The sequence below is a fragment of the Microtus pennsylvanicus genome, chromosome 9 (genome assembly GCF_037038515.1).
Source record: "Microtus pennsylvanicus isolate mMicPen1 chromosome 9, mMicPen1.hap1, whole genome shotgun sequence".
Taxonomy (NCBI): domain Eukaryota; kingdom Metazoa; phylum Chordata; class Mammalia; order Rodentia; family Cricetidae; genus Microtus; species Microtus pennsylvanicus.
Window position 1 is genome coordinate 53,831,001 of NC_134587.1, and position 27,441 is coordinate 53,858,441.

The following is a 27,441-nucleotide window of genomic DNA, read 5'->3' on the forward strand; positions in this document are numbered from 1 at the left end:
TAAAAATGATTAGTTGAGCCTCTCACTCATTAGTCCAAAAGATTAGTATTAATTGCATTATAATTAAGTTCTTGATTTTAATACAAACACAGACAACTCACTGTGAGATCCAGCTCTGTGACTTCTTAGAAATTACGGTTAGGGATGACTCTTCAGTTCATGACAGGGTCAAATGTTTCTTCATGTTTTTGCCCACCACTTAAGCTTATCTGTTATGTATACACAACTTTAAAAAATAACTTGAAGCCTTATGCTTGTCACCATTATGTGACAATGGTGGTTTCTCTATTTTAACCAATTCTCACAGGAAATTATAAGGCAGGTTTCACTTTATTTACAGATGATGAAGCAGCTTCATGAGGTACGAGGAAATGAATATAAAATGAGAGGAGAGACAGGAGAGAGAGCTGGCTTCTTACTTGCTCCTTTCAATTCTTGAATGGATATTTTACCCCCTGCTGCAATAGTTCTTAATGGGTTACCAAATAATTCCGGGATCCCATTTTATAATGATGTTAGGTAAAAGTGAGCTTAAATTAGACCAAGATAAAGGAACAATTTCAAGAGTCCAGTAGCATGCATTTCTTTGTACTTGGAATGTAAGTATGTCATGTATTATTTACATGTTCACTGACAAAATTGGTTATATAAAGTTGTCACCAAAATCATGTGAAATGCAATGAAGTGTTATAAGCATATTCAGAGCAAATTATAAACTAATATTTGTATAAAATGACTATTAGTGAGCTTGTTGATAACATTTTTAGTAACAATATTTGTTAAAAAATTGAGAGATGAAATTAAGTAAGAATAATAGTCAAGGTCATCTTTTTTTCTGATTTCTAGCATAGAAACATTAACTTCTTTAGTGTTATATTATATAATTATTAAATTGTTATATAATTAGAATCATATAATATATAATTACATCTAAATATATAAAATTGTAAAAATAACTTTAAAAATTGTAGAAAATATTGTGATTTACCAGAAAATTTATTTAAATGGGATTAAATAAACAAATACCTATAATAAACTACTACTAGGAGATAGTAGACTTTGTGAATTTATTTGATATTGACATTGAACTTATACATGGTTTTATCCATCATTCCTTTACTTCTAAAATAGATAAATAGCAGCAGCTACATAGAATGTGTATTTAAAAATGAGGAACAATGTGCAATACATAGAAGAAATACTTTATTATAGCTATTACAATTCTTTCATATATACTGTGAATTATTATGCATTATTTTATAGCAATCATTTATTTCTTCATCAAATAGCTTTGACTATTACCCTGACCTTCTTTATATTCATCAATGAGTCACTTTAATTGTTTATTTTTAGTTATTTTAGAAAAGTAAATAAAGCAATTTTTTTAGATCCTGGTAATTTGTATGAAAAATATTGAATCATAACTTATCTGTATTTGTTTTTTTTTGCAAAGTAAAATATCTTTATCAAGCAATGTAAAGAAAACTTGACAAATAGTCTAATACCTTAGCTTCCTTATCTGGATTTGATGGAGAATTGAACTCATTTCTGTTTCTTTCAAGGCACGACAGTCAGTTTACTATTTTGGTGTCCCGAGTTTCCTCTTAGACTAATGACTTGTTAGTTTTCAAGTTATATTTTCAATTACCTTTTATGGTTTCTTATTTCATAAGCAAGGACAGAAATATTTAGCTTCACATCGGTGGCCATTATTTGATCCTGCAACTACTTGAATCTCTTCACCTCCAGCTTCATTTACAGAAGTTCTTTATATTTATACTCTGTGCAGTCATCTTCATCTAGTCATCCAAGAGTCAGTTTGAATAAGACAAAGCATAAAAAATATTTTTTGTATGTGAAAAACAACATGAACAATAGTCAAAAAATGTTACAATTGAGCAGCATTTAAATGTTAATTATGAAAATGCCAAAATTAAATGAAGTTGAGGATGCATTATTTTTTTCTGGAAATGTGATTAACTATCCAAAGAAGTCAATGGAAAAGAGAAATGTAACTGAGTTTGTTCTTCTGGGGCTCTCACAGAACCAAAACATGCAGAAAATTGTATTTGCTGTGTTTTTGGTCATCAACATTGTCTCTGTGATTGGAAATTTGCTAATTCTTGTCATCATTACACACAGTCAATTAGTAAGGTCCCCTATGTACTTCTTCCTTGCCTATCTCTCCTTTATTGATGCCTGCTATTCTTCTGTCAATAACCCTAAACTGATTTTTGATTTGCCTCATGTAAAAAAGATTATTCAATTCCATGGATGCATGACCCAAGTCTTTGGAGAGCATTTCTTTGCAGCTGCTGAAGTCATCCTGCTTACTGCAATAGCTTATGATCGCTATGGGCCATCTGCAAGCCCCTGCACTATACAACCATCATGACCAGAGTAGTTTGTAACCTGCTAGTGGGGTGTCATGGATGGGAGGGTTTCTTCATGGAATCATACAAATCCTCTTCATTATTGATTTACCTTTCTGTGGCCCTAATGTCATAGAACACTTTATGTGTGATCTTAACCCTCTGCTTGAACTGGTCTGCACTGATACCCATATTCTGGGGCTCTTTGTTGCTGCCAACAGTGGGTTTATCTGTCTATTAACATTTCTACTTCTTCTGGGCTCCTACACAGTTATCCTGTACTCATTAAGAAACCACAGTGCAGATGGGAGACTCAAAGCCTTCTCCACTTGTATTTCCCACATCACAGTGGTTGTATTATTCTTCTTGCCCTCCATATTTGTATACATGAGACCTGCAACTACTTTACCTATTGATAAGGCAGTTGCTGTGTTCTACAGAATGATAACTCCCATGTTAAACCCTTTAATCTATACCTTGAGAAATGCTCAAATGAAAGATGATATTAGGGAATTGTTAAATAGAAAATTTCATTCAGAAGACAAATATATTTCTTTTTAAATCTGAAAGGAATTAAATATACATTTTAGATGACTTCATTTAGAACATTTATACCATGAAGAATAAAACAGCTGTCATTTATGAGGTGGCCTTGAAGGAAGTAGAAATAAGAACTATAGAATGGAGAAACCTAACACAATCTAGGTTAGGATTATACTACTGTTATAGCTCTTATTTTTTTTATCTCTAATGCCTATTCAGCACTAATTTATTACTCTGTCTCAGCTTAGAAATAAAGGTGACCCACATGGGTTATTCAGGTCAGAATATTCTGATTTCTGTTTCAACTATCATATTCATTATCTAATCATACAAAATAAACCTTTGGAAGTTGAGTATTTGCTACTGGTAGCCTCAGACATGTGGTGATAGACATATTAATAGAAATGGGTTAAATTTATATGTAAGAGTTAGCCAATTAAAAGCTAGAGCTAAGAGGCCATGCAGTGATTTAAATAATACAGTTTCTATGTGATTATTTTGGGGCTAAGTGGCTGGGAACTAACTAGTGGCCTCCTCACTGCAAGGAATCTTCTGTTTTTCTTCAAGCTCTGTGTTGGATGCCAAATATTGAAGATTGGGTATGGGTTCATGGAAAGAAGAAGCAGAGGCACCTTAAGAATGATTTTAACCTTTCCAACTGTAAGGGGAATCAGGCACAGACTGAGACCTTTCCCATAGACAAGGACATTTTTATTGTTATCCAATTTACACCTTTAAAAAGTTGATTTCCATATCCCAAAACATCTTATCTAAGCTTCTCAAAGGGACAATGACAAATGCAAATGTTCCATCAAGGAATGTCATGGTTTGCTAGATTTTTTTCCCAATCCAAATTTTGCATAGATTTTGCACCCCTAGGAAACTTTCAGATAAGACTTCAGAAGGTACTAGAGACAAGGCAGATCAAAACTAGCTGTTAACACTCCTGAGTCAAACCACCTACATAAATCTGCAGAAACACCCAACAACAATGCATTACTATGGACATAATGTTCAGTTCTGACACTGATGAACAGGTGAAGTCCCATCATCCCTCGGCCCCTCATGGCATCATGTGAACACCACTCCTAGCAGTCATGACCTCAACCTCGCCCCTATGTCTCCAGTGGGGTGTCACATGGGTGTCATTCTTCATGGTCACACCCACACAAGTGGATAACCCTACACCAGTACCCACAAAGCATTGTGATGGCCTTAATATCCAATCCTAAAGGTGATGGACATGTGAGCCCTACCCCAAAGACTCACAAGGATGTCTTCTATGGAGTGTCAATCCTCAAGGTCATATCCACACTAGTGGAACACCCTATACTAGCACCCACATTGCACCTCACCAAAAGAACTCCTTGTACCCACACCTATAATGCATTAGGATAAACATAACTTCTGGTTCTGGAGATGATAGACACGTGGGTCCCTGCCTCTCAGTCCCATGCCAGGGTAATGTGGGTGTCACTCCTCGAGGTCACACCCATAGTTTGGGAACTCCCCGCAGCATGGCTGCAGCCATGGACGCCAGATGTTGTAGATGGAGCCCAGCTGCTGGTGGATCTGGCTTAGTGAATGCCACTGCTGAGCTGCCTCCTGCTTCAGTTTCCCCACTACAGTGTGGAACTCGGGTTCTGAGTCAGGCTTCAGTGGGCGGGTCTCACCCGGGTCCGTGGAGAGGTCAAAGAGCAGAGGCGGGTCATGCTCTGTCACATCCCCGATGCATGGGCACACTGCGCTGCCATAGCAGGCGCCGGCCCCTTCTGGGTGGAAGTTCGGGGTCATGAAGTGAACCTTCCAGACTCTTCCTCCTGCCAGTCAAATGGATGATTGACAGCTGCCAATACCAGTGATGAAGAGACACAAGTCTACTTGGGGGAGGGGAATAGTATACATCCCTAAGAGAGATTTTATTGACCCACGGATGCCAAAAGGAAAGCCTAACCCATGGTCACTCTGATCTGAAAGTACTCCCCAGAGGGAGGGGTTATTTGTGAACTTACGGTCGCGCTGCACCCAGCGCGCAGCATGCAGGAACACTTCACAGTAGTGCAGCAGGAACTCATGGTCAGAGTGTGGGGTCTCCCCACGCAGAAGGGGCAGCAGGTTCCGCCCATCAATCACCCTAGGGGGACGGTGACACATTGGCTGTCAATCAAACAGGTGTTCCACAATGCCAATATGGTGGCCCTACGGCCTCTCTGCTATTCCACCCATGTATTGTATCACATGACACTGCACCTGTCACTCAAGTCCTCTGCAGCCTTGCCCCCCACCATACCATGTAACAGCCCCACCTGAAACTCAAGTATATTTCTGGAGTGACATCATTGCTCATGCACCCTTCTGCCCCACACCCGCCCTGGACCATCACAACAGCTGTCACTGAATTCCGTTGTGATATCATTCCTCACTGGTTTCATGGCTCCCTTCTCCCACTGCCCATGTAGTAGCCACTGTCACTCAGAATCACTTCCTGTGTGATGTCTGTGCTAATCTGTCTCTCGATCCTCCTCCTCTCTACCCTATTTGCTCATATATAACAGCAGCTGTTACCCAGGCCCACTTCTGGTGTGAAATCACTGCTCACCAGTCCTGTGCTTGGTCTGCTAAACACCTCCCAAGCCCTGAATTCATGTGACAGCAGCTGTCACTCAGGTTCATTTCTGGTGTGATGTCATTGCTCACCTGTCCCTTGGCTCAGTCCCGCCCCCCAGGAGGACCACGGTGGGGAACACATCCATCATGCTCGTGGGCTCATCCACAACCCGCCCTGCGGGCAGCACCCCAGGCCAGCGGAAGATACCAGGAACGCGGATGCCACCCTCCCAGCCGCCCATGCCTTTGCCACCTGTGAGGGAAGGACTGGAGTAAGGCTAGGAACCAGAAGTCAGGTTAGAGACTGAAGTTGGTGGGAATAGGAAGTGGCAAAAAATGGAAGGGGAGAGAATGAGGGTGGGTGAGACAAGTACACAACTCCAGGACACCCAGGAACAGGAAGTGGAGGAAGAGAGTGAAGGCCCCTGGGAGGGAGGGACCAGGCCAGCAGCCCAGGACACCTGTCACCCCAGGGAACCAGAAGTGGGGAGAAGAGTGAAGGAGGTAGTGAGGAAAGGATGGGGATACCATACAAGGATATATTTCACCTGAGTAACCAGAAGCTTGCGGTGGGGGAGGGAGGAGTGAAGGATCATGGGAGAGACAGGACCAAGGGATGTATGGGAACACAGCTCAAGGCTGGGGAGAGTACCGAGCTCACCTCTGTATACCCCGTTCCAGCCACCAAGCTGCACGTGACCCACACGAGACTCCAGGGAGCCACCATGGTCAGATGCAAAGTATACGAGCGTATTGTCTGTCAGCCTTTCCCGGTCCAAGGCGTCCAGGATCCGTCCTGCGACGATGAACATGTGTGACTGGGGACATGTGGGACCATGGGAGAGGGGGCATGTCGACCCAGGGAAATGGTGATGCACAGCATTCCTATCAGGCCCTGGGATCCACACATGGGGTGGGGGTGGGAGGAATCAGGGAAATATGTAAAACGGGACATTCCCATCAAACCCAGCAACCATGCTATGCCCGATACTCACCTACCATCCAGTCCATCTCCTCCACATTGTCCCCATACAGCCCATGCTTACTCCGCCCCCGGAAGCCTGCAGTGGTCACAAGGGGGACGTGCACGTGCAGGAAGGATATAAACAGCATGAAGGGGTGGTGCTTGTTCCTGGGGGGGGCGGTGACATCATGGGGGGAGTAAGGTGCTGATGTCACCGCCCATGAAAAAATGATAACTATGACAGTCCCAACTCTTTTCAATGACATCACACATCACTGCCTCTGACCAACTTCCCTGCCGATTTCCTGTAGTCCTACCTCTAGGTCTCAGTCATTTCTGCCTGTTGACTGCTGACATCAGCAGTGGTTTTTCTGTCCCATCTTTCTGTCTGTCCATCAATCATCTGTCATCTACTAGTCATCTGTCAATCACGTTTCTTTCAATCTTTACCCATTATCTATCAATCAATCATTTACCTGTCAATCAATCTTTACCTATTATGTGTCACTCAATCATGTGTCTGTCAGTCTGTATCTATTGTCTGTCAATCATATATCTCTCAATCAATCTATATTTATATCCATTTGTCAGTCATATACCTATAAATCAATCCTGTATCTGTCAGTCAATCTGTATCTATCATCTATCAATCATCCTTTACAGACCTGTCAATCACATATCTGTCTTGTGTGTGTATTGATCTATCATCTATCTATTAGTAACTGCATTTCTGTATTAGCTGTCAGCTAGTCCCTCAATATTCGTCATTGGTTACCCATCCATGACTCTCCCATCAGTCACCCACTTGCTTATCTCTGCTCCCTCTAGTCTCCACCAATCAATAAACCAAGAAACCAATACCGATCACCCACTTCTTTATCTACAAATCACGTGTCCCCAGCTCTACATCAAAGCTGTTGTCACACCCACCATCCCCTACCTCTGCTTATGTTTCAGCAGCCAATGGTTGGAGACACCCCACCAAGCAGGTTATCAATTTTTTTCCTCACCCAGTTCCTGTAAGTCTACTTCAAACTTGAGTGTACAGCTAGCCAATTCCACGTGAATGTCACCTTTGGGCACCCACTCTCCTGCCACATGACGTCAACAGCTCACAGAGCACCACAGGAGAGAGAGGGAGGGGGAAGGAAGGAAGGGGTTGGGGGAAAAGGTGGAGGGAGGGGTCAGGGATTTCCCACCATGCACTGCCTTTTGACAGATACCTTTCGATGGCTCTCATGGGAGGGCAGGGGTAGGAGCACCATACCCTGGGCCACTCACCTCTGCAGGAAGGTCTCTGCCTCGCGGAGCATGAGGCCAGTGACCCGCTCGAGGTGCAGGGGCTGCTGGGTCACAGTGTGGTTCCTCATGAGGAAACAATCAGCATATATGATGAGGTCACCAACATGACGTGAAGCAGCAAACATGGTGGCTGCAGCAGCCAGGATGAGGACTAGCAGCCACCGTGGTGCACGGAGGAGCCCGGTGAGCCTCCCTGCAACCAGGGTGAGTGCTGCTAATGCAGATGCCTGGCTGCACAGGTACAGGCGGCGTTGCAGCGTCACACGCTTTTCTGAAGGCTCTGTCCCGGAGCAGTCCCCCATCATGCCCAGTGGCATCCCCAGGAAGTACTGAAATCCATGACTCAGCGGGTGGTGGCAGTGGTCAGAGGAAGAGTGACAGTTCAGACCCAGGTGCCATTTCCCTGGTGGTGGGGTGGAGGAGAGGAAACCACAAAGCATGATAAATGGGACAGGTGCTGTTGGTCCAGTGCCACCACCACTCACTTCTCATCACATGACGTTGCCACTCAGTCTACGCCACATGACCTCACCCCCACTCAGCATCAGGTAGCATCACCACTCACTCATGTCAGATGATGTCACCATCATCAGCTCCAGGTATGATGACATCACCACCTGCCCAGGACAGATGTCACCACCACCTACACCCCAATCCAGGCCACATCAAATTACATCACTATCCTGTAATGTAGGAGAACACACCAATGAGGCCTGTGACGTAGCCTTGCTCCTTCAGGATTTTCGCGAATGTGATCTCCTCAGCAGGAAGGCCGCCAGCACCCGCTGCCCACTGGAGGACACGGTGGCCATTACCAGAAGTCATGCCTGCACCAGAAGGAAGATGAGTTAAAAGGACGTGCACACAGTAGGACTTGGGCACACAGTAGGATTTGGCCCTGCTCCCACAGCTCCCAGCAAGCCCCTGGCCCTGCCTGCTATAGCTCCCAGGATGCCCCTGGCTATGCTTTTCATAGAGAAACTTAAGAGTCCTATTTAGGAGGAAGCGATGTCATCAGTGGGGCATAGTGAGAGAAAGTGAAATCAGCAGTGGGTTCATACATAGAAGGAGACAGAGGTCAGTGGGAGGAACTCAGGAATGGGGCCTAATGAGAAGTGATATCATTGGACATTGGACAAAGACATCATCAATGGGGCATTACAGAGGAAGTGATATCAACAATGGGGTCTAGTGGGAGGAAGTGATCTCACCAACAGGATCATCCATGGAAGAAGTCAGAGGTCAATAGGAGGATTTAGGATTCAGGCCTAGGGGAGTCACCAGTGGGGGCAGAACAAGGGAAGTGACATCAATAGCCTAATGGGAGCAGCGGGACCAGGTGGGGGAAGTGATGTCAGCAGTGGGGTCTAGTGGAAGGAAGTGGTATCATCCCATGTGCCTAGTTGGAGGAAGTTACATCATCAGTGAGGTCTGGTATGAGGACGTGATGTCAGTGGGAAGGTGCTCAAGGAACTATTGAGGGTACTTAGGGATGTGGCCTAGTGGAGGAAGTGACATCACCAGTGAATCCCTAGGGGACAGTGACTTCAGGGGTCAGGCATTCAGGCTTGCCCACCTGTGCGGATGGGGTATCTTCCAGTGAGGAAGGCGGCCCTGCTTGGCGTGCACACGGCCTCGGCTGCCAGGTGCTGTGTGAGCCTCACGCCACCTTCTGCAAGTCGGTCAATGTTCGGGGTCCTGTGGGGGAGGGGCGTGTGTCATGGCATGAGGGTGGGCCACACACACCCATGTGATCCTGATGTCAGTCTTGCTGGGCATAGTCAGCCTGCTGCTGCTGTCACTACCTGGTGCTAGGCATCATAGGAAATTCAGAGCTGACCCCCCCCCCCAAAGTGAATCAGTGCCTAGAGCTAGGTATCATGGGAAGGGCATATATCCTGATGTATTATGGGTAACATAAGGTTAGGATTATTATGGGTAACATGCTGTGAGTATTATAGGTACCATGCTGTGAGAAGTATTATGGGTACCAAAATAAAGAGCATTATAAGTATCCTGGTGAGGAATATTATGGATACCATGGTAAGGAGTATTATGGGTATCCTGGTGTGGAGCATTATGGGTACCATAATGTGGAGTATTATGGGTAGCACAGCCCTTCACTCTCCTTACCTGATGGTGCTGTTGCCATAGCAGCCGAGGTCCCCGATGCCCAGGTCGTCTGCCAGGAGCAGGAGGAAGTTGGGTCGAGACTGTGGCACGTCCAGGCCTCTGACCAGCTTCAGGCCCAAGACTACACCCAGTAGAGTGGCAAGGTAATTCCTGAAACACAAGTGTCACATCACCGAGGCAGGGAGCACTGACGCCATCACATACTGAGTAGCTACATGGCCACGATGGATGTATACAGGATTAATTTACAAATAATTATAAATTGTCAATCAATTACGTTTTCACAACAAGGACTGCTGGGAGATTCTCTTACCAGGTATATAGGTAGTGTGGCATGACACTTTCAGCCTAAGGATTCCTGCGAGAAGTAAACACATGACAAGTGAGCATGTGACAGGAAGGACACCTGCACAGTCCCTGCCCCTCCACCTGCCTGAGTAATGGTACTGCCCACAGCCTTCCAGTCAATCATTCCTCAGGACATGCCCATAGACCTACCATGTCACTCATCCTTCAGGACAGGGCCACAGCGTTCCTGTCAATCATCCCTCAGGACATGCCCACAGTCGTCCTGTGCCAATCATACTTCAGGACAGGCCCACAGGCCCCTGTGAGGTGGCCAAGTCCCTCACTGAGACACTTTCCAGGGAATAATGGGTAGTGAAAATTGACAGAATTGTCAATCACCCCATGTGCTGCTCACTTGCCCATGCCCCTAAGGAAGCACCTGTGACATCATTACTGTGACCCTTTCTAGAGTAGGTACTTCAGCCATGCTGGTCAGGAAACTGTTGGGGGAGAGGACACTGATGGAGACCTGATAGCAGGAAACTGGAAATAGGGGAAGGGCCTGGAGCATGCTGGGAAGGGCCCTGGTACCTGCTGGGGAAGACCTGTGTATTATGGATGAGACCTGCTTCATGCTGGGAAGGGCCCGTGTATTTTACAAGGGACCTGATGCATGCTGGGAGGGGCCTGTGTATTATAGGAGGGGCATGGCACATGCTGGGAGGGGCCTGTTATTATGGAATAGGACTGTTGCAAGCTGGGTATAGTGTGTGGTCCCAGGGGCCTGGTGAATTCTGGCAGGGGCCTGGTGCATGCTGGGAGGAGACTTTCTTATTGGAGGGGTCTGGTGAATGCAGGAAGGGGTCTGTATATTATTGGAGAGGCATGGTATATGCTGGGAAAGGGCCTGGTTCATTCTAGGAGAAGCCTGTGCATTATGGGAATGGGCTATGCATTGTGGGAGAGGCCTGTGCATTATGGGAATGGCCTGTGTGTTATGGGAGGGACCTGTGCATTATGGGAGGGACCTGCACATTATAGAAATGACCTGTGTATTATGGGAATGGCCTGTGTGTTACGGCAGGGACTTGTTTGTTGTGGGAGGAGCCTGTGTATTATGAGAGAGACCCACCATTCATTCATTTTTAGCTTCGGTTGAAACTGAATTTAAAGATAAATTTCATCATTCAGTTGAATCATCATCAGTGCCCTCTAAACCGCCATGTGCAAATATTTCGATTCCTGAGGATTTTCCTGTCCTGCTGCAAGGTTGGGATTGTGCCAGGGCCCGCAGGTTTGGACGATAGTTTGATGGAGTCATGAAAATATTCACTTTTAAAAACCATTTTTTAAATCTTTAACATTCTAAAAGTGTTGAGTATTTTGTGTTTGGTTGAAAGCATCACCTCACATCTTGCTCTGTCAAAAATTCATAGAAATCATGTTCTGATGCATGTTCCCTCCTCTTCTGTTTATTTACCTATTTTTTTTCATACATGCCATGCTGGGATGGGTGCCACACACCGGCCCAACAAGCAGTGTTCTGTTTTTTTTATTATTATTATTTTAACTTTGCATTTAATTTTATTTCTAGTTTAATTTCGCTTCAGTGTGCTTTCAAATTTTACTTCTGTCTGTATTTCTTCTTTAACTTAATTCTTAATTTAAAAAATTTCCATTTTTCATTCTCAATGAGTTTCATTTCCTAATTCAGTTTTTTATTCTCATTCGTCTTAATTCAGTTTATTTTCCCAACTCGTCATCTCTCCGGTCTCCCTCCAAACTTTTTCTGCAAAACTAACTCTTTTTTTTTTGTTTTGTTTTGTCAACCAACATTTTCACCCGAAGGTTTCCACACAGACCTGCGGAACTGGCTGTGCTGGCCCTCCCATATGACCAAAAAGGACCCTTTGATTTTTTTTGTTTTTTCTCCCGAGGGTGGGGGAAGGACGAACTTTCTCCTCTATCCTCCCTCTCCCCACTCTGCTTTTGGCGCCGACGGCCGTGGATATCCCTCCCCACCCCACGACGAGGCCATCTGTCCGCGCGGGTAAAGTCCCCTCCCCCTGCCCCTCCGCCTCCCACCCAGACTCACCGTAAGTGCGGAGCAGCAGGAGCCAGCCGGTTTCAGCCGGTTCTAACCTCTCCTCGGTGTCCGTCCGTTTCCCACCCCCCCCCTTCAACACCCACCCACCCGGGAGGAACCCGTCTGTCTGGTTGGGCAGGGTCGACACGAATCCGGCTGGAACCGGTCTTCCTCCCAGACAGGCCTGAACAGTAGAGATTCTTGCGTAATTTAACTTTATTTTGGGAAATTCCCGCCCCTCTCAGCCGCTCCAACCTTGGATGCTACAAGTTTCTGTAGAAATTGCTACCCGGGAGGAGGTTAGACCAGCAGGAGCTGCAGGGCCACCTGAGTTCCTTAAGGTGATCTGTACAAGTTAGCTTGGTGGTGAAGGAGCAGAACAAACTGCTTTTGACAAAGAACTCTATTTTAGACCAGAACTAACTAGGCGGCGGGGGAGGGTGAATGCAGCCCAGCAAAGTCATAAACATTCCCAAGAAACTGCCAGCCCTGGTCAAAGTGACCCCACCAGGGTGTACAAACAACATTGGTTTATGTCTGCTTGCTTCAAACGTCCTTGTCGATACTCTATTAACTGCTATTTTGTCTGTTTTTTTTTATTTTTTTTTTATTGAGAAAAGGAAAAAAAAGTTTCCGCCTCCCCCCAGCCTCCCATTTCCCTCGCCCTCCTCCCACCCTTCTCCCCCTACCCCCACTCCTCTCCCTCTCCCTCTCCAGTCCAAAGAGCATTCCCCTATACCCGAAACAACTAATTCAAAAGTTGTATACTTTTACCCAATCCCCAAACGCTAAGATTTGTGTCCCCCTGCCTTGTGGCTTTTCCCTTTAAAATCCCGTTACCCTGAAGCCTCTGGGAGTGTCGGCTTTAGCTAACTTGTAATCAGTAAACCCCAGTGTGTTTGCATCGGATACCGACTCTGTGGTGGTCTGTTTGGGGGTGCCATGACACAGGCATAACAGTGATACTGGGACAGTAGCTGAACATGTAGGAACCCAAGTGTGCACAGCAACTGCGGGAATAGCCCAGCATGCCCCAGGTCCCTCCCATAATACACAGGCCCTTAGCCATTTTACCAGGTGCTCTTCAAACTCAGATTTGCCCCTAGAGAAGAAGGCAATAGGGCATTTAGGAATATCAGACTTTCTGGTTGATAGATGTTTACAAATGCAACTAAATATGAAAGAAACATGCAATCAGCAGTTTGGGTGTGATTTACAACTGTGTTTGAACAGTAAAGGCATCTATATTTTGAAATAATAGTGATGCATAGACGCTGGTGATGCTGAAATGGGAACTAATTGTGGGAGGAAGATGTTCTGTTCACTGCCAAAGATGTAAATTCGCCTATGCTTTTACATTGAAAAATTCAATGTTAAAACTTGTAAGCTTGGAAAAATGTCACCAGGACAACTTTCTCAGCAAAACCTACTTAAAGGTGAATTCCTTTTACATAAACTTTCAATAAAATGTGTAAAGGGACAGGTCAGACTCTAACTGGCACCTTAATGTTCTTTACAGAAAGCTCTCCTGGACCTAGGACTCTCTCTACCCCCCCACCCCACGTCTTCTTTCCTTGTTGTCTTTCAAGTCTCCTAGACATTGTTACTCTATTCCTTATTTCCTACTGTTTTTTGTATTTGTGTCAGTTCTAATGAATCTCTTCATGTTCAAGTTAGAAAGTACCAAAAAGATAATTATAATACACAGGCTTAATGTGTATTAGAGACTGAAACATAAAAATAACCCTGAAAGTAGCATTGGTTTCTCATGTTTCAGTCGGCTACAGCCAGTAGGTTAGCCTTGTACACACCCACCATTTCCTCTTACAAGTCCCACCTCTTACAAGTTGATTATGTGAGAAAATGAAAGTCTTTTAGGAATTGTAAATATGACATTTTAATCCATCACACTCTGTTGATCTCAAGAAAAATCATACGCAGGCCCATTCCATCATGCATAAACTACTAGCATGCACCAGGCCTCTTCCATAATACACAGGGCCCTTCTAGTAATGCACCAGGCCCTGCCCAAAAAACATAGACCTTCCCATAATGTACAGGCCTCACCCATAATACCCAGGCCCATCCCATCTTGCACCAGGCCCCTCCTAGCATGCACCAGGCCCCTCCTGTAAAGCAAGGCCCCTCTCATAATACACAGGCACACCCCAAAATACCTAAGTCCCTCCCATCATGCATCAGGCCCCTCCCAACCTGTACCAGGCTCCTCCTATAATACACAAAGCACTCCCAGCATGCATCAGGCACCTCCTATCATACCCAGGTCCATCTAATCATGTTCCAAGCCCCTTCTAGCATGCATCAGGCCCCTCCCCATTTATTCTTCATTAATTCTGGCTGAAAGTCCTCCATGATGCTGATTGACATGTGGGTAGCTGAGTTCCTGTGAGGCCAGTGGTTTGACCTCTGTGTAACCCCAGCTTCATTCTTCCCAAGTTATCATTAAAACTCTCTTTTAAAGAATCTGGAAGGGGAGGTTGCTGAGGCCAGACACCCTAATTAGTATGTAATTATGGTAATGAGATCAGAGATACTTAATTATGCTAATGTGACAGTGGCCTTCCTATACACTAAGGATAAGGAAACAGAGAGGGAAATTAGAGAAGCATCACCTTTCACAAAAGCCACAAATAGCATAAAATATCTCTGACCAAGGATGTGAAAGATCTATTTGACAAGAACTTTAAGTCTTTGAAGAAAGAAATTGAAGAGGACACCAGAAAATGGAAAGATCTTCCTTGCTCCTGGATTGGGAGGATCAACATAGTAAAAATGGCAATTCTACCAAAAGCAATCTATAGATTCAATGCAATCCCCATCAAAATGCCATCAAAATTCTTCACAGATCTGGAGAAGACAATAATTAACTTTATATGGAAAAACAAAAAACCCAGGATAGCCAAAACAATCTTATACAACAAAGGAGCGTCTGGAGGCATTACCATCCCTGACTTCAAACTCTACTACAGAGCTACAGTATTGAAAACAGCTTGGTATTGGCATAAAAACAGAGAAGTCGACCAATGGAATCGAATAGAAGACCCTGACATTAACCCACAAACCTATGAACACCTGATTTTCGATAAAGGAGCTAAAAGTATACAATGGAAAAAAGAGAGCATCTTCAACAAATTGTGCTGGCAAACTGGATGTCAACCTGTAGAAGAATGAAAATAGATCCATATCTATCACCATGCACAAAACTCAAGTACAAATGGATTAAAGACCTCAATATCAGTCCGAACACACTGAACCTGATAGAAGAGAAAGTGGGAAGTACTCTACAACACATGGGCACAGGAGACCACTTCTTACGTATAACCCCAGCAACACAGACATTAAGGACCTCATTGAATAAATGGGACCTCCTGAGACTGAGAAGCTTCTGTAAAGCAAAGGACACTGTCGCTAAGACACAAAGGCAACCCACTAACTGGGAGAAGATCTTCACTCACCCCGCAACTGACAAAGGTCTGATCTCCAAAATATATAAAGATCTCAAGAAACTAGACCGTAAAAGGCTAATCAACCCAATTATAAAATGGGGCATTGAGCTGAACAGAGAATTCTCAACAGAAGAACTTCAAATGGCCAAAAGACACTTAAGGTCATGCTCAACTTCCTTAGCGATCAGGGAAATGCAAATCAAGACAACTTTAAGATACCGTCTTACACCTGTCAGAATGGCTAAAATAAAAAACACCAATGATAGCTTTTGCTGGAGAGTATGTGGAGAAAGGGGTACACTCATCCATTGCTGGTGGGAATGCAAACTTGTGCAACCACTTTGGAAAGCAGTATGGCGGTTTCTCAGGAAATTCGGGATCAACTTACCCCTGGACCCAGCAATACCACTCTTGGGAATGTACCCAAGAGAGGCTTTATCATACAACAGAAGTATATGCTCTACGATGTTCATAGCAGCATTGTTTGTGATAGCCACAACCTGGAAACAACCTAGATGCCCTTCAATGGAAGAATGGATAAAGAAAGTATGGAATATATACATATTAGAGTACTACTCAGCAATAAAAAACAAGGACTTCTTGAATTTTGCATGCAAATGGATGGAAATAGAAAACACTATCCTGAGTGAGGTAAGCCAGACCCAAAAAGAGGAACATGGGATGTACTCACTCATATTTGGTTTCTAGCCATAAACCAAGGACATTGAGCCTATAATTAGTGATCCTAGAGAAACTAAATAAGGAGAACCCAAAGAAAAACATATAGGCATCCTCCTGAATATTAACCTTCAGCAAGCGATGAAAGGAGACAGAGACAGAGACCCACATTGGAGTACAGGACTGAAATCTCAAGGTCCAAATCAGGAGCAGAAGGAGAGAGAGCACAAGCAAGGAACTCAGTACCGCGAGGGGTGCACCCACACACTGAGACAATGGGGATGTTCTACTGGGAACTCACCAAGACCAGCTGGCCTGGGTCTGGAAAAGCCTGGGATAAAACCGGACTCTCTGAACATAGCGGACAATGAGGACTACTGAGAACTCAAGAACAATCGCAGTGGGGTTTTGATCCTACTGCACGCACTGGCTTTGTGGGAGCCTAGGCAGTTTGGATGCTCAACTTACTAGACCTGGATGGAGGTGGGGGTTTCTTGGACTTCCCACAGGACAGGGAACCCTGATTGCTTTTCGGGCTGAGGGGGGGGGACTTAATTGGAGGAGGGGGAGGGAAATGGGAGGCGGTGGCGGGGAAGAGACAGAAATCTTTAATAAATAAATAAATTTAAAAAATGTAAAAAAAAAAGAAATATATAAAAAAAGAATCTGGAAGGAGAGGTTGCTGAGGCCAGACACCCTAATTAGTATGTAATTATGGTAATGAGATCAGAGATACTTAATTATGCTAATGTGACAGTAGGATACTTAATTATGCCAATGAGGGCAGGCATAACCAGATATGCTAATGAGGCTCAGCCAGTGTCCCTGTCTGATGGGAAAGGACTGTGTCCCCACATAAGAGCCGCAGCAGGAGCTCAGGGTGAGTGCTGTCTGTTGGTTATTCAGTTTATTATCACCCTGCTGGGGTGGGGGGAGAGGGTCAATGGTTCTCTGTGGCTCCTGAGCAGGGGGGACCTCAGGATTGGGGGGAGAATGTGATAGCTGTTGAGGGTGTTTCAGGAGTGTTGTCTGCTCAGGAGCAGGAGCTATCTGTCCCCCCATCTGTCTGTCATGATAAGAAATGGTGTGTTTGATTGACAAGTGTGACTGGGTTCAGTCATGATAGCAAATGAGGTACATTTGATTAACAGCTGTAACTGGAGTCCAGGTCATGATGGAAAACGATGTGTGTTTGTTTCACAGCTGTGGCTGGGTTCAGGACATGATTGGAAATGTTGTTCAATTGACAGGAGTGACTTGAGTCTGGGTCATGATGGAAGTGAGTGTTTGATTTGAAGGGGTGAATGTGGTCTGGGTCATGTTGGGAAATCACCTGTGTTGATTGACAGGGATGACTGGGGTCTGGGTCATGATGGGAGTTTGATTGACAGGAGTGACTGGTGTCCAGGTTATTATGAAAATGTCGTATATTTTATTGACAGGAGTATGTAAATTTCTGTTTCTCTGTCTGAACATTCTCATACGATAATGTGAGGGAATCACAGAAAGTCAAGTAGTTTTCATGTGACATCAGGCAGACCCAATAAACCCCATGTTTTCTTATTGACCCTGCCCAACCCTGCCTGGTTGGCTATGTAATTGAGGCCACAGGGAGTGATGAAAAATTTAACAACTGCCCAAGTTCCCTTTGAACTTCATCCTTGATCACTAGCAACTCAGACTCCCGACACATCACACAATTACTATAAAACAGCCATGTCTAAGTAATTGGGGTGACTGAGGTAACCCTGTGATATCAAAGACCCTGGAAGTATAAATACTGCTCACGATTCTGCCCCTACCATCCCTGGAATTGTTTTTAATGAAGCCATGGGCCTCTTTATCAAATTTCAGGAACTGGTAAGAGAGTCTATGCATTCACCTGGGCCTCTGGGCCCCTGGTATTCTGGAAATTAATAAGGAATCAGCAGTTATAATGGTTTAAGCCCAGGATATCCCACATCCTTTGCTGTGTGTGCACAGGGTCTTCTTCCTTTGTCTCTATGGGCTCATGCTTAAGTGAGGGTCTGTGACCTGGGGTGGGGTAAGGGATATTGGACCCTAGAGTCCAATCACTGAGGAAGAGTCATCCCCCCAGAGACTATCTCTCACACCACAGCTGACATAATAGCATGCACATTTTATTAATTCTGTCATGACAGGGTCTTTCAGCATTCGGGAGGCTAGAAAGACCCAAAATGGCTGGTACAGGCTATTTTTAAAGGGAAAAACCACAGAAGCAAGAGGTGTCTAGAGGTTGTTCTTTAACTATTATGATTGGCTTATTTAAAAGGGTTATTACCAATAATTGACTGGAGAGCGATTGTCAGATCACATGAAGTAAGGGGAAACATCTGAGGGTCACTTTGCCCCTTTCCCAGGGACTGAGTCAAAACATAAAGTAGTATGTGCATGTGTAGTTGTTAACTGAGTCAACACCTAAGGGTTATCTTGCCCCTATTCAATAACTGAGCTCTATTTGGAGAACATTGACAAGTACTCAGGGAGCTGATGGAAAGTTCCCAACATTTCAGTACGTGCTTGGGCAATTGTTAGGTCCTTGGTTCCCAGGGGAGGGGGGAGCATTACTGCTGAGACAGGGTTGTCAGAAATGGCTTCAGAATTCCATAGGGATACTGCATAGGAGTCTGTGGAAGCGTCAGAGTGGGTGACATTAGGGACGTGTTCTTTTTCTCCACTATGTAATTCCCTGCTATCCCAGGATGCCTTGCAATGGGTTGGGCAGTGACACTCACTTCCCTTCTGTTTGAATTTTTGTTATAAATGTGAACCATTTCTTTCTAAATGACAGGAGGGAGGTATACGTTGAGATTGCCCTCCAGAGCACTGTGGGAGACTGTGGGACAGCAGGGCATCATTGGAGCACAGGATGGAGAAGAGCAACATGGGAAGATGGAATGGAGCAGGGTTTCATGGGAGCAGGGGGTGGATGGAGTGGGGCATTATGGGAGCACATTCTGACATCCAGCTGCTGACATCACAGTGCACAGGAAGTAAAGAGACCATTTTACTTTGAAGGGAATGCATATAATTACTGTTAGGAATTTTTCCTAATGTGAGCTCTCTGCTGATGCAGAAATCCCTATCAAGTCAAATCACAATAAGCCAAATTAGAAATATCCAGGTTTAATGGGATTCCTGCTCTCTCAGGTGGACCCAAGGGGGAACCGGGAAGCCGCAAATGCGACCACCGCAGGGGGGACATGAGGAAAGACACCACCAGGAAACTTTCCAGGGAAGCAGTTTAAATAGACTGAGGGCGTGGTCAAGATTTTTGCGTCTTGACCGTCCTCTGGGTGGGCACAGCGACAGGGCCTCCAAAGATGGAGGCCAGAGACCAGGGCTTACAATTACCATCTAGGCTCCACCTTTTCTAAGTGGCCCTGTCTCCAACTACTGCCACTTGCTGGGAAACAGGTCACATAATGAGCTGCAATTAAAAGTCATGTCTTTTCCTGTAAACCTGAGGAATATCTTCCACTTGGCATGAAATAAGCCCCACCCTGGTGGTCCTGTTGACCTAAAAGTCTATCAGAATGTTGTCAGCATGATGACATAGCCAGGTCACATGCAGATGACAAGTGATCACACTTATATTTTTAAATTTATTTTTGTGCTTTTATTTCTAGTACAGAAGAAGATGCAACCGCAAAGCACACGGTGAGAGGACACACAGTTTCCTGTGTGTGGGCATGTATGAGGGATGATTGAATGGGTGAGCTTGGGCGTCACTGAAACTTGGAGGATATGGAATAATAAGAATGTTCCATGGAGTGATTGACACTGAAGCTGCTCCCACCTTTCTCCAGGACCCTCTGCCTGTGGCTGTTCCTCTGCCTTGCTTTTGCAGACACACGTGGTGAGTTTGTGACTCGGAACTCCCGCCCCAACATTGTGCTGCTCATGGCCGATGACCTTGGCGTGGGGGACCTAGGCTGCTACGGGAACACCTCTGTCAGGTAAACTGAGTCACATCTTAGCCCCCGCCTTTTTCCAGTGATATCTCCCCCACAGTGGCGGCAGCCATCTTGCAGAAGCCCAAGTTTGCCCACAGAAGAGTATGGTCACAGAAGTCACGTGCAGCCCATGTGACTCTGATTTGGGCAGTGATACAGGAATACCACCACTCTCCCTAGCTGTCAGTCTTGATTCATAGCTTGGGGAGTAACACGTTGATACCATGACCTCTCCTAACCCCACCCCCACCGTATGACCTCCCTCTGAACCCCCCTCAGCACTCCAAACATTGACCGTCTGGCGAGCGAGGGCGTGATGCTCACACAGCACCTGGCAGCTGCATCTGTTTGTTCACCAAGCCGTGCAGCTTTCCTCACAGGGCGCTACCCTGTGCGCTCAGGTGAGTGTCACGTGACCCGACGTCACCAAGGACAATACCCTAACCAGCATGCACTGCTATGTGCACTCAGGTGGACAGTACACTACCCAGTATGCACTGCCACATGTGCCTGAAGTCATTGCAGGCAGCCCCATATCCAACATGCATCACCTCGTGCATACTGTTGGGTGTGCATGACATCACGGCAGTCAGCTTGCTACCCAGCATGCACCACCCCATGGGCTCAGGTGGATGCCACGTATGCCTGACGTCATCACGGCTGCCAGCTACCCAGCATGCACCAGCCTGAGTGCTCAGATGTTATTACTGGCTCCTTACCCAACATGCACTGAGTCTACATAGACAGTGTTCCTTGGCTGATTTCTCAATAATATATGCTAATTGGCACTTAAATAAATTTACATATAAGCAAATATACTTCCATATCATCATAGTGACCCCTCTGTTTCCTGTAGTGGGAAATCAAAGGGGTGCCGACGTCATGATGTTGCTCATTGTCTTTGGGGTGCTGACATCATGGCAGCATAAGAGTACTGACATCAAGATACTGAACTTTCTGCCGAAGCAAAAATCCCAATTAAGCCAAATCACAACAAGCTGAAGTAAAGGATATTCCAGGTTTTAATGAGATTCGGGTTGGGGGTGATGGGGCACGGTAGCACAACAGGACTTTCCAGGGAGCAGTTTAAATAGACTGGGGGAGGGGTCAAGGTTTGGCGGGCACAGGGACAGGCCTCTAAAGATGGAGACAGGCCTCTAAAGATGGAGGCCAGAGACTGGGACTTACAGTCATGATGGGATGTGGGTGTGCTGATGTCATGATATCCTCCTGAGAGTGCTGATATCATTGTCCTGTGGTGCTGATGTCATGATAGTGTCCTGAGGGTACAGTTTCAGATGGCAGTGCCGTGACCCCCTGACCTCTGCTCCCCCAGGCATGGCGTCACCCAACAACTTGTACCGTGATGTCATGTGGCTGGGCGGGTCGGGCGGACTCCCGAGCAATGAAACGACTTTCGCCAAGATGCTGCAACACAGGGGATACCGCACAGGACTCATAGGTCAGGGCTCAGAGAGGAGAGGGGAGGGTTCTAAAGGGAAGGGGTCATGGGTGAGAGGTAAGGGGTCAGTGGTGGGAGGGGAAGGGGTCACTGGTCAGAGGAGGAAATGAGGAGTCAAGAGTCACATGTCACAGATGGAAGAGGTGAGGTGGGGAGGGGGGTCATAGGTCATAGAGGGGAGGTCTGAGGGATCACAGGTCAGAGAGGAGGGTGAGGAAAGGGAGGGTCATAGGTGAGGGGTCACACGTCATGGGGAAGGAGTCATAGGTCAGAACAGAGAGAGGTGAAGGAGGTGAGTGGTGCATAATTGAGGGGCAAAGGGTCACAGGTCAGAGAAGGAAGGAGTGAGGAAGAAGGGGAAGAGATCAGAGGTGAGGAGAGGTCATAGTGAGAAGGGGTGAGGGGTCATACGTGAAGGGGAATCAGGGGTGTCGTAGTTTGTGTGGCCAGGTGGAACTTAGGGAGTGGGACTTCCTGACAAAAATGATACCAGAGTGCCCGATGATTGACACCTGTCAGTCATCAACACCCACACCTCCTGACAGCCCTGCACCAAGGGGAAGTCAGCTGGTCACCTGATATGTGCAGTCTACTGCAGAGTGATGGATTCATGCTGGAGTCTTGGCATGGACGGAGGTGCCGCCCAGAGTAGAGGGGGCTTCCAGGGTTCCTCAGGCTGTATTTTCCACTGAAAATGGTTCAGGCCTAGAATATGTGAAAAGCGGACAGACACAAGGGTGTGATGTCAACATAATGACATGCCAATGACGTCACTCTGCCACCCGTCCCGCCCACGCAGGTAAGTGGCACCTGGGTATGAGCTGTGCATCTCGTGGCGACCACTGTGCACACCCACTCAACCACGGCTTTGACTTCTTCTACGGGATGCCACTGGGACTGCTGGGAGACTGCAGTGCTGGTGCCTGGCCGGAAGTGCATCGCAGGCTGCGTATCCAGTTGTGGGTGACATCAGCAGTGCTGGCCACCCTCCCCTTCCTGCTGTTGGTGCCCCGCCTGGCAGGCTGGTTTCCTGTCCCTTGGATGCTCATGGCCACTTCTGGATTCCTGGCTGCACTCTTCTTCCTGTCCTGGTTCAGCAGCTACGGCTTCGTGCGCAGGTGGAACTGCATAATCATGCGTGACCATGATGTCATCCAGCAGCCAGCTGATGAGGCACGGGCGGCAGGGTTGATGCTGAGCGAGGCGCTTGCCTTCATCGACAGGTGACTTTATGTCTGACAGAAGGGCTGGGGGCAGGTCTTGAGGGGTGATTGACATGGGAGCTCTGTGGAAGTATTCTGAGGGATGATTGACGTGGGCTAGTTGAGGGCTTATCCTTGGAAATGACTGGCAGAAGGGCTGTGGGGTGTCTGGAGTGGACATGTGACCCCCTGAATTCCTGTCACAGGCACAAGCGCAGCCCATTCCTGCTGTTCCTGTCCTTCCTACATGTGCACACGCCGCTGCCTACACGTGGAAATTTCGTGGGTCGTAGCAAGTTTGGGGCATACGGGGACAATGTGGAGGAGCTAGACTGGATGGTGGGTGAGTGTCACATGGCTGAGTGCAGAAATCGCATATGTAAAGAGTGCGTGAAGTAAATATGATTGCCTAGATGTCTGCAACGTCAGCTGGTGATGTCATGACATGATTTAATGATGAAGCATCCTGTTATCTGAGTGATAGCGCCATATTATCATTTGACATCATTGGAAATAACTTGTTCAATAATCAGATATGATATTATCCCATGTGATCCAAGGACCCGCAGCGCCCACATTCTGGCTGACACTGAGGGTGCTCACTGCAGGCCCCACTCCTGCCCCATGTGCTCATTGTAGGGCCCCACTACTGCCTACCTTCTCATTGTAGGGAGGCCCCTTACCTACATGCACAAGCTAGGCCACGCCCCCACCTCATAGGACCACCGAGGCCACCACATGTGCTCACCTGAAGCCCTGCCCGTGCCCTCATGCTCACCCTTGGTCCTGCCCCACCCTTGGCTCTACCCCATGCACTCACATTAGGCTCACACACTGTCCACATACCCCTGTCCCCCATCTCCTCCCCCCAGGGAAAGTCCTTGCTGCCCTGGACCGGGAGCGCCTGACCAATCAGACCCTGGTTTACTTCACATCAGACAATGGTGGCCGCCTGGAGGCCGAGGAGGGCGGGGTCCGAGCTGGTGGCTGGAATGGGGTCTACAGGGGTGAGTGAGAGCTCCCAAAATGCACTACTGTCCCACCAGGCTCTGTGTGGAGGTCAAAGGCCACCTGTGCTACTGTGTTCCCCTCCTCCGTACCTCCCCAAGGTGGGGTAGGATGCAGGATTTGAACCCGGGACCCAGGAATGGGCAGTAGTAACCTCGCTCTCGCTCAGCCCTCTCACCTACCCATTTTCACGCTGGTCATATGACAGGAGGCAGTGGCATGGGTGGCTGGGAGGGCGGAGTGCGTGTGCCTGGCATCTTCAGGTGGCCTACAGTGCTGGAGGCAGGACGAGTCATCGAGGAGCCCACAAGCCTCATGGACCTGCTCCCCACACTAAGTCACGTGGGTGGCGGGATCCTCCCCCAGGACAGGTGATGAGGGACTGGGCTGTGTGTGGGCAGGGCCTGAGGGATGATTGGCAGGGGAGAATTTGTACTGAAATCCCGTCCCTTTCCCTCCCACTGACTTCCTCTTTTTCCTGCACAAAGAGTGATTGATGGCCAGAACCTGATGCCATTGCTGGAGGGCCATGTGCAGCACTCGGACCATGAGTTCCTGTTCCACTATTGTGGCATTTTCCTGCACAGCGTACGGTGGTACCAGAGGGACTGTAAGTGGAGACAGAAACGTTAGAAGAGGAAGTGGGGGGCAAAGGTGATGAGGAGGAAACAGAAGAGGAAGGAGGAAGAGGAAGAGAAATGGAAAAGGGACAGGAAGAGGAAAAAGTAGGAGGGAAATGGGAAGAGGAGTAGAAAGTGGAACTGGAAGAGGAAGCAGGTGTGGAAGAGGAAGAGGGGGATACCAGAAGTGATGAGAAGGGGAAAGGGAAGTTGGGAGGAAGTGAAGGGTAAATGGAAGAGGAAGGGGAAAGGAAGTTCAATTGTGGAGAAGGGAGAGGAAATGCAGAGGATGAGGAAGTGAGGGAGAGTAAGTGGATCAGGAAGAAGCCTCTGAAAGTATCTTCAGATGACTGTCCCATGACCTGAGCACAATCTGTTCTGGTCAAAGGTCTCCTCACAATGATGTTACCTAGTCTTGCCTCCCCCCACTGTAGAGCATGTTCCCTGGGGTCCTCCTCCATGACAGTCACAGAGTCACATGAAAGGAAATCCGTGGAGTTGCTTTGTCATGTGGTTCTTCCCCTGTGCAGGCAACACTGTGTGGAAGGCCCATTATGTCACTCCCAATGTCTCCCCGGAGGGCTCGGACCGCTGCCACGGCGGGAGTGTGTGCACATGCTCTGGTGATGTCACCCACCACGACCCACCCCTGCTCTTTGACATCTCTCGAGACCCTGCAGAGTCACGGCCGCTGAACCCCGACAACGAAGCACTGTTCGAGACAGTGCTCAGCAAGATGTCAGTGGCTATGAGGAAGCACCGAGCCACCATTACTCCCGCACCCCGCCAGCTCTCTGTCTTCAACGCCCTCTGGAAGCCCTGGCTGCAGCCTTGCTGCGGTGCCGCTTTCCCCCTCTGCGGCTGCACGGGGGAGGATGCGTGAGCACGATTCTCACCAAGGGCCAGGTGCTTCCCATGAAGTGCTTCGTGATGGCAATGTGCTTGCCACACAGAGCTCACTGAGGGTGGTGTACGTCCCACGTGGTGCTCCGTGATGGAGCAGTGCTTCCCCATGCAATGATCCATGATGGCAGGATGATCCCCATGAGGTACTCACTGATGGCAGGGTGCTCCCAGCATGGTGCTCTACCATTACTGATGCTTCTCACACTGCTCACTGACCTTCAGGTACCCCCTACATGTGCTTATGATGGCGGGCTGCTCACCACAAGGTGCTCCCTGAGAATCTGTGCTCCCCAACAATGTTCACTGACAACTGGATGCTCCCCACAGTGCTTGCCAAGAGGGATTGTCCTCACACAGTGCTCTTGGAGAACACCATGCTCCCCACGCGGTGCTCACTGATGCAGGGGTGCTCCTTACACAGTTCTCCCTGATAGCGGTAGTGCTCCTTACAGAGTGATCACTGACTCTTGCGCTTACCACATGGGTGCTCCTCCCATTGTGCTCAATGACAGCAGGTTGTTCTTCACACAATCCTTCCTGAAAGTGGGATGCTCTTCACATAGTACTTCTTGACTGCTGGGGAGCTCCTTACCTGATGCACCATGAGAGCAGGGTGCTCCTCAGTTGGTACTCCCTGAGCAAGGTGTTTCTCACTTGGTATTCCCTGAAAGCAGAGTGATCTTCATGCAATGCTCTCTGATAGTGGGTGCTCACATGGTACTTCTTGTCCATCATTTATCCCTCAAAATATTTGAGGTACCACCCTGTGCATGACGACACAGGAGGTCCATGCTTCAGTTTCCTCAGCAGGTCTTCCCTGTTTTCCTGAAAACAGAGAAGATTCTACAGATTGAGAGATCTGTGTGTCATTGTAATAAATTAGCATAAAGTATCACATAGTAAATTAACATACAATTGTCATAATTAGAATAAATGGTCATATGTTATAAATGCCACCTGTGCTTCTTTTCTGACCCATGCAGGGGGACTTATGGGTAGAGATGTAGATGATGATGGTGGACACTCCCACAAACACATTGTGATACCATCAAGTCTCTAATACTAAGCCAAAGAACGGCGTTATAAAGTCATCTGCCCTCAGAGACTAACAAAATACTGTTGTGATGTCATCATGTCTCTGTCAGGAAGGCAACAAAAATGTCATGACATCAAATGGTAGATAATAACCAAGCAGCATCATGATGTCATCATATCTGAAATGCTACAAACGAACAGTCAAGTGACCCTAAAAAAGCAACCTGGAAGTGAAAAGAGTGACCCAGGGTCCTGCAGCAAAGCATGATGGGAGGTGCCTGAGTGCCCTCCAAGGAGACTCTAGACCAGTTTGCTGTCAGACAGATCCTGGACTCTAGAGATCAGTTTCGTCATAGATGACATCACATCCAACTTCCTAAGCCCCACTGTGGCCCTAGGGATTTTGGGAGCAGCCTGAGGAAATTTCCCAATGATTTAGGATTTCTTTCTAGGGTGGGAAGGAGCGTGGATGGTCCAAATGCTTAAACCATCCCCATGCAGTGAAAATCCCATGTAGGGAGCCATTGTCACGCTGTCTCCCCGCCAGAAAGCTCTGAGCAGAGTGTGCGTGCTTATGTGCGTGGGGACATCTAGAGTGTGAAGCCCAGCATGCTGCTTGCCATGTAGGGGTAGAACCTGGAGTTGGGGGGTGTGCCACACGGGAGGGTAAGCAACCCATGCAGGTCCACACATGGCATCCTGGTCATGATAGGTGTGTCCCTATGGTCGTCATCCAGGTCTGATCTGGCAGTTCCCACATGATATCTGCTCTGGGGATTCCCACGGCCCTG

At 47.1% G+C, this 27,441-nt stretch overlaps 2 protein-coding genes and 1 pseudogene across 3 annotated transcripts; 2 read left to right on the forward strand and 1 right to left on the reverse strand.

The window, feature by feature from the left end:
• Nucleotides 1-1,048: 1,048 nt before the first annotated feature.
• Nucleotides 1,049-12,681, reverse strand: Arsl (arylsulfatase L). 2 transcript variants are annotated; one of them, XM_075986118.1, is made up of 11 exons: nucleotides 12,305-12,681; nucleotides 10,235-10,279; nucleotides 9,922-10,071; nucleotides 9,365-9,486; nucleotides 8,493-8,615; nucleotides 7,768-8,191; nucleotides 6,518-6,654; nucleotides 6,184-6,318; nucleotides 5,613-5,775; nucleotides 4,928-5,049; nucleotides 1,049-4,735 (listed from the first exon to the last, which is right to left on the reverse strand). In XM_075986118.1, exons 2-11 carry the CDS (start codon nucleotides 10,255-10,257, stop codon nucleotides 4,389-4,391), a joined length of 1,746 nt encoding a protein of 581 aa, XP_075842233.1. In that variant the 5' UTR covers nucleotides 10,258-10,279; nucleotides 12,305-12,681; the 3' UTR covers nucleotides 1,049-4,388. The 2 variants fall into 2 exon arrangements, with proteins under 2 accessions (XP_075842233.1, XP_075842234.1); XM_075986119.1 differs by lacking the exon at nucleotides 12,305-12,681 and adding an exon at nucleotides 10,420-10,466 and having other exon boundaries at nucleotides 4,256-4,735.
• On the forward strand, nucleotides 1,997-2,933 carry LOC142857006 (olfactory receptor 4C46-like; annotated as a pseudogene).
• A 5,589-nt stretch (nucleotides 12,682-18,270) lies between the features above and the next one.
• On the forward strand, nucleotides 18,271-25,593 carry Arsh (arylsulfatase family member H). The gene is made up of 11 exons (XM_075984627.1): nucleotides 18,271-18,300; nucleotides 20,091-20,121; nucleotides 20,312-20,420; nucleotides 20,697-20,818; nucleotides 21,754-21,879; nucleotides 22,679-23,102; nucleotides 23,288-23,424; nucleotides 23,954-24,088; nucleotides 24,298-24,460; nucleotides 24,578-24,699; nucleotides 25,240-25,593. The coding sequence occupies exons 1-11, from the start codon at nucleotides 18,271-18,273 to the stop codon at nucleotides 25,590-25,592; spliced, it is 1,752 nt and encodes a 583-aa protein (XP_075840742.1). The 3' UTR covers nucleotide 25,593.
• The last annotated feature ends 1,848 nt before the right edge of the window (nucleotides 25,594-27,441 follow it).

Excerpts from the sequence above, each read along its gene's own strand:
- Arsl (XM_075986118.1), bottom strand. The coding sequence starts at position 10,257 with ATGCCACACTACCTATATACCTG. Across the intron at positions 8,616-9,364 it reads AAGATACCCCATCCGCACAG|GCATGACTTCTGGTAATGGC; the intron begins GTGGGCAAGCCT and ends CTTCTGGTGCAG. Across the intron at positions 6,319-6,517 it reads GGAGATGGACTGGATGGTAG|GACGGATCCTGGACGCCTTG; the intron begins GTGAGTATCGGG and ends TCATCGTCGCAG.
- Arsh (XM_075984627.1), top strand. The coding sequence starts at position 18,271 with ATGGGCCTCTTTATCAAATTTCAGGAACTG. Across the intron at positions 21,880-22,678 it reads ATACCGCACAGGACTCATAG|GTAAGTGGCACCTGGGTATG; the intron begins GTCAGGGCTCAG and ends CCGCCCACGCAG. Across the intron at positions 24,089-24,297 it reads CTGGAATGGGGTCTACAGGG|GAGGCAGTGGCATGGGTGGC; the intron begins GTGAGTGAGAGC and ends GTCATATGACAG.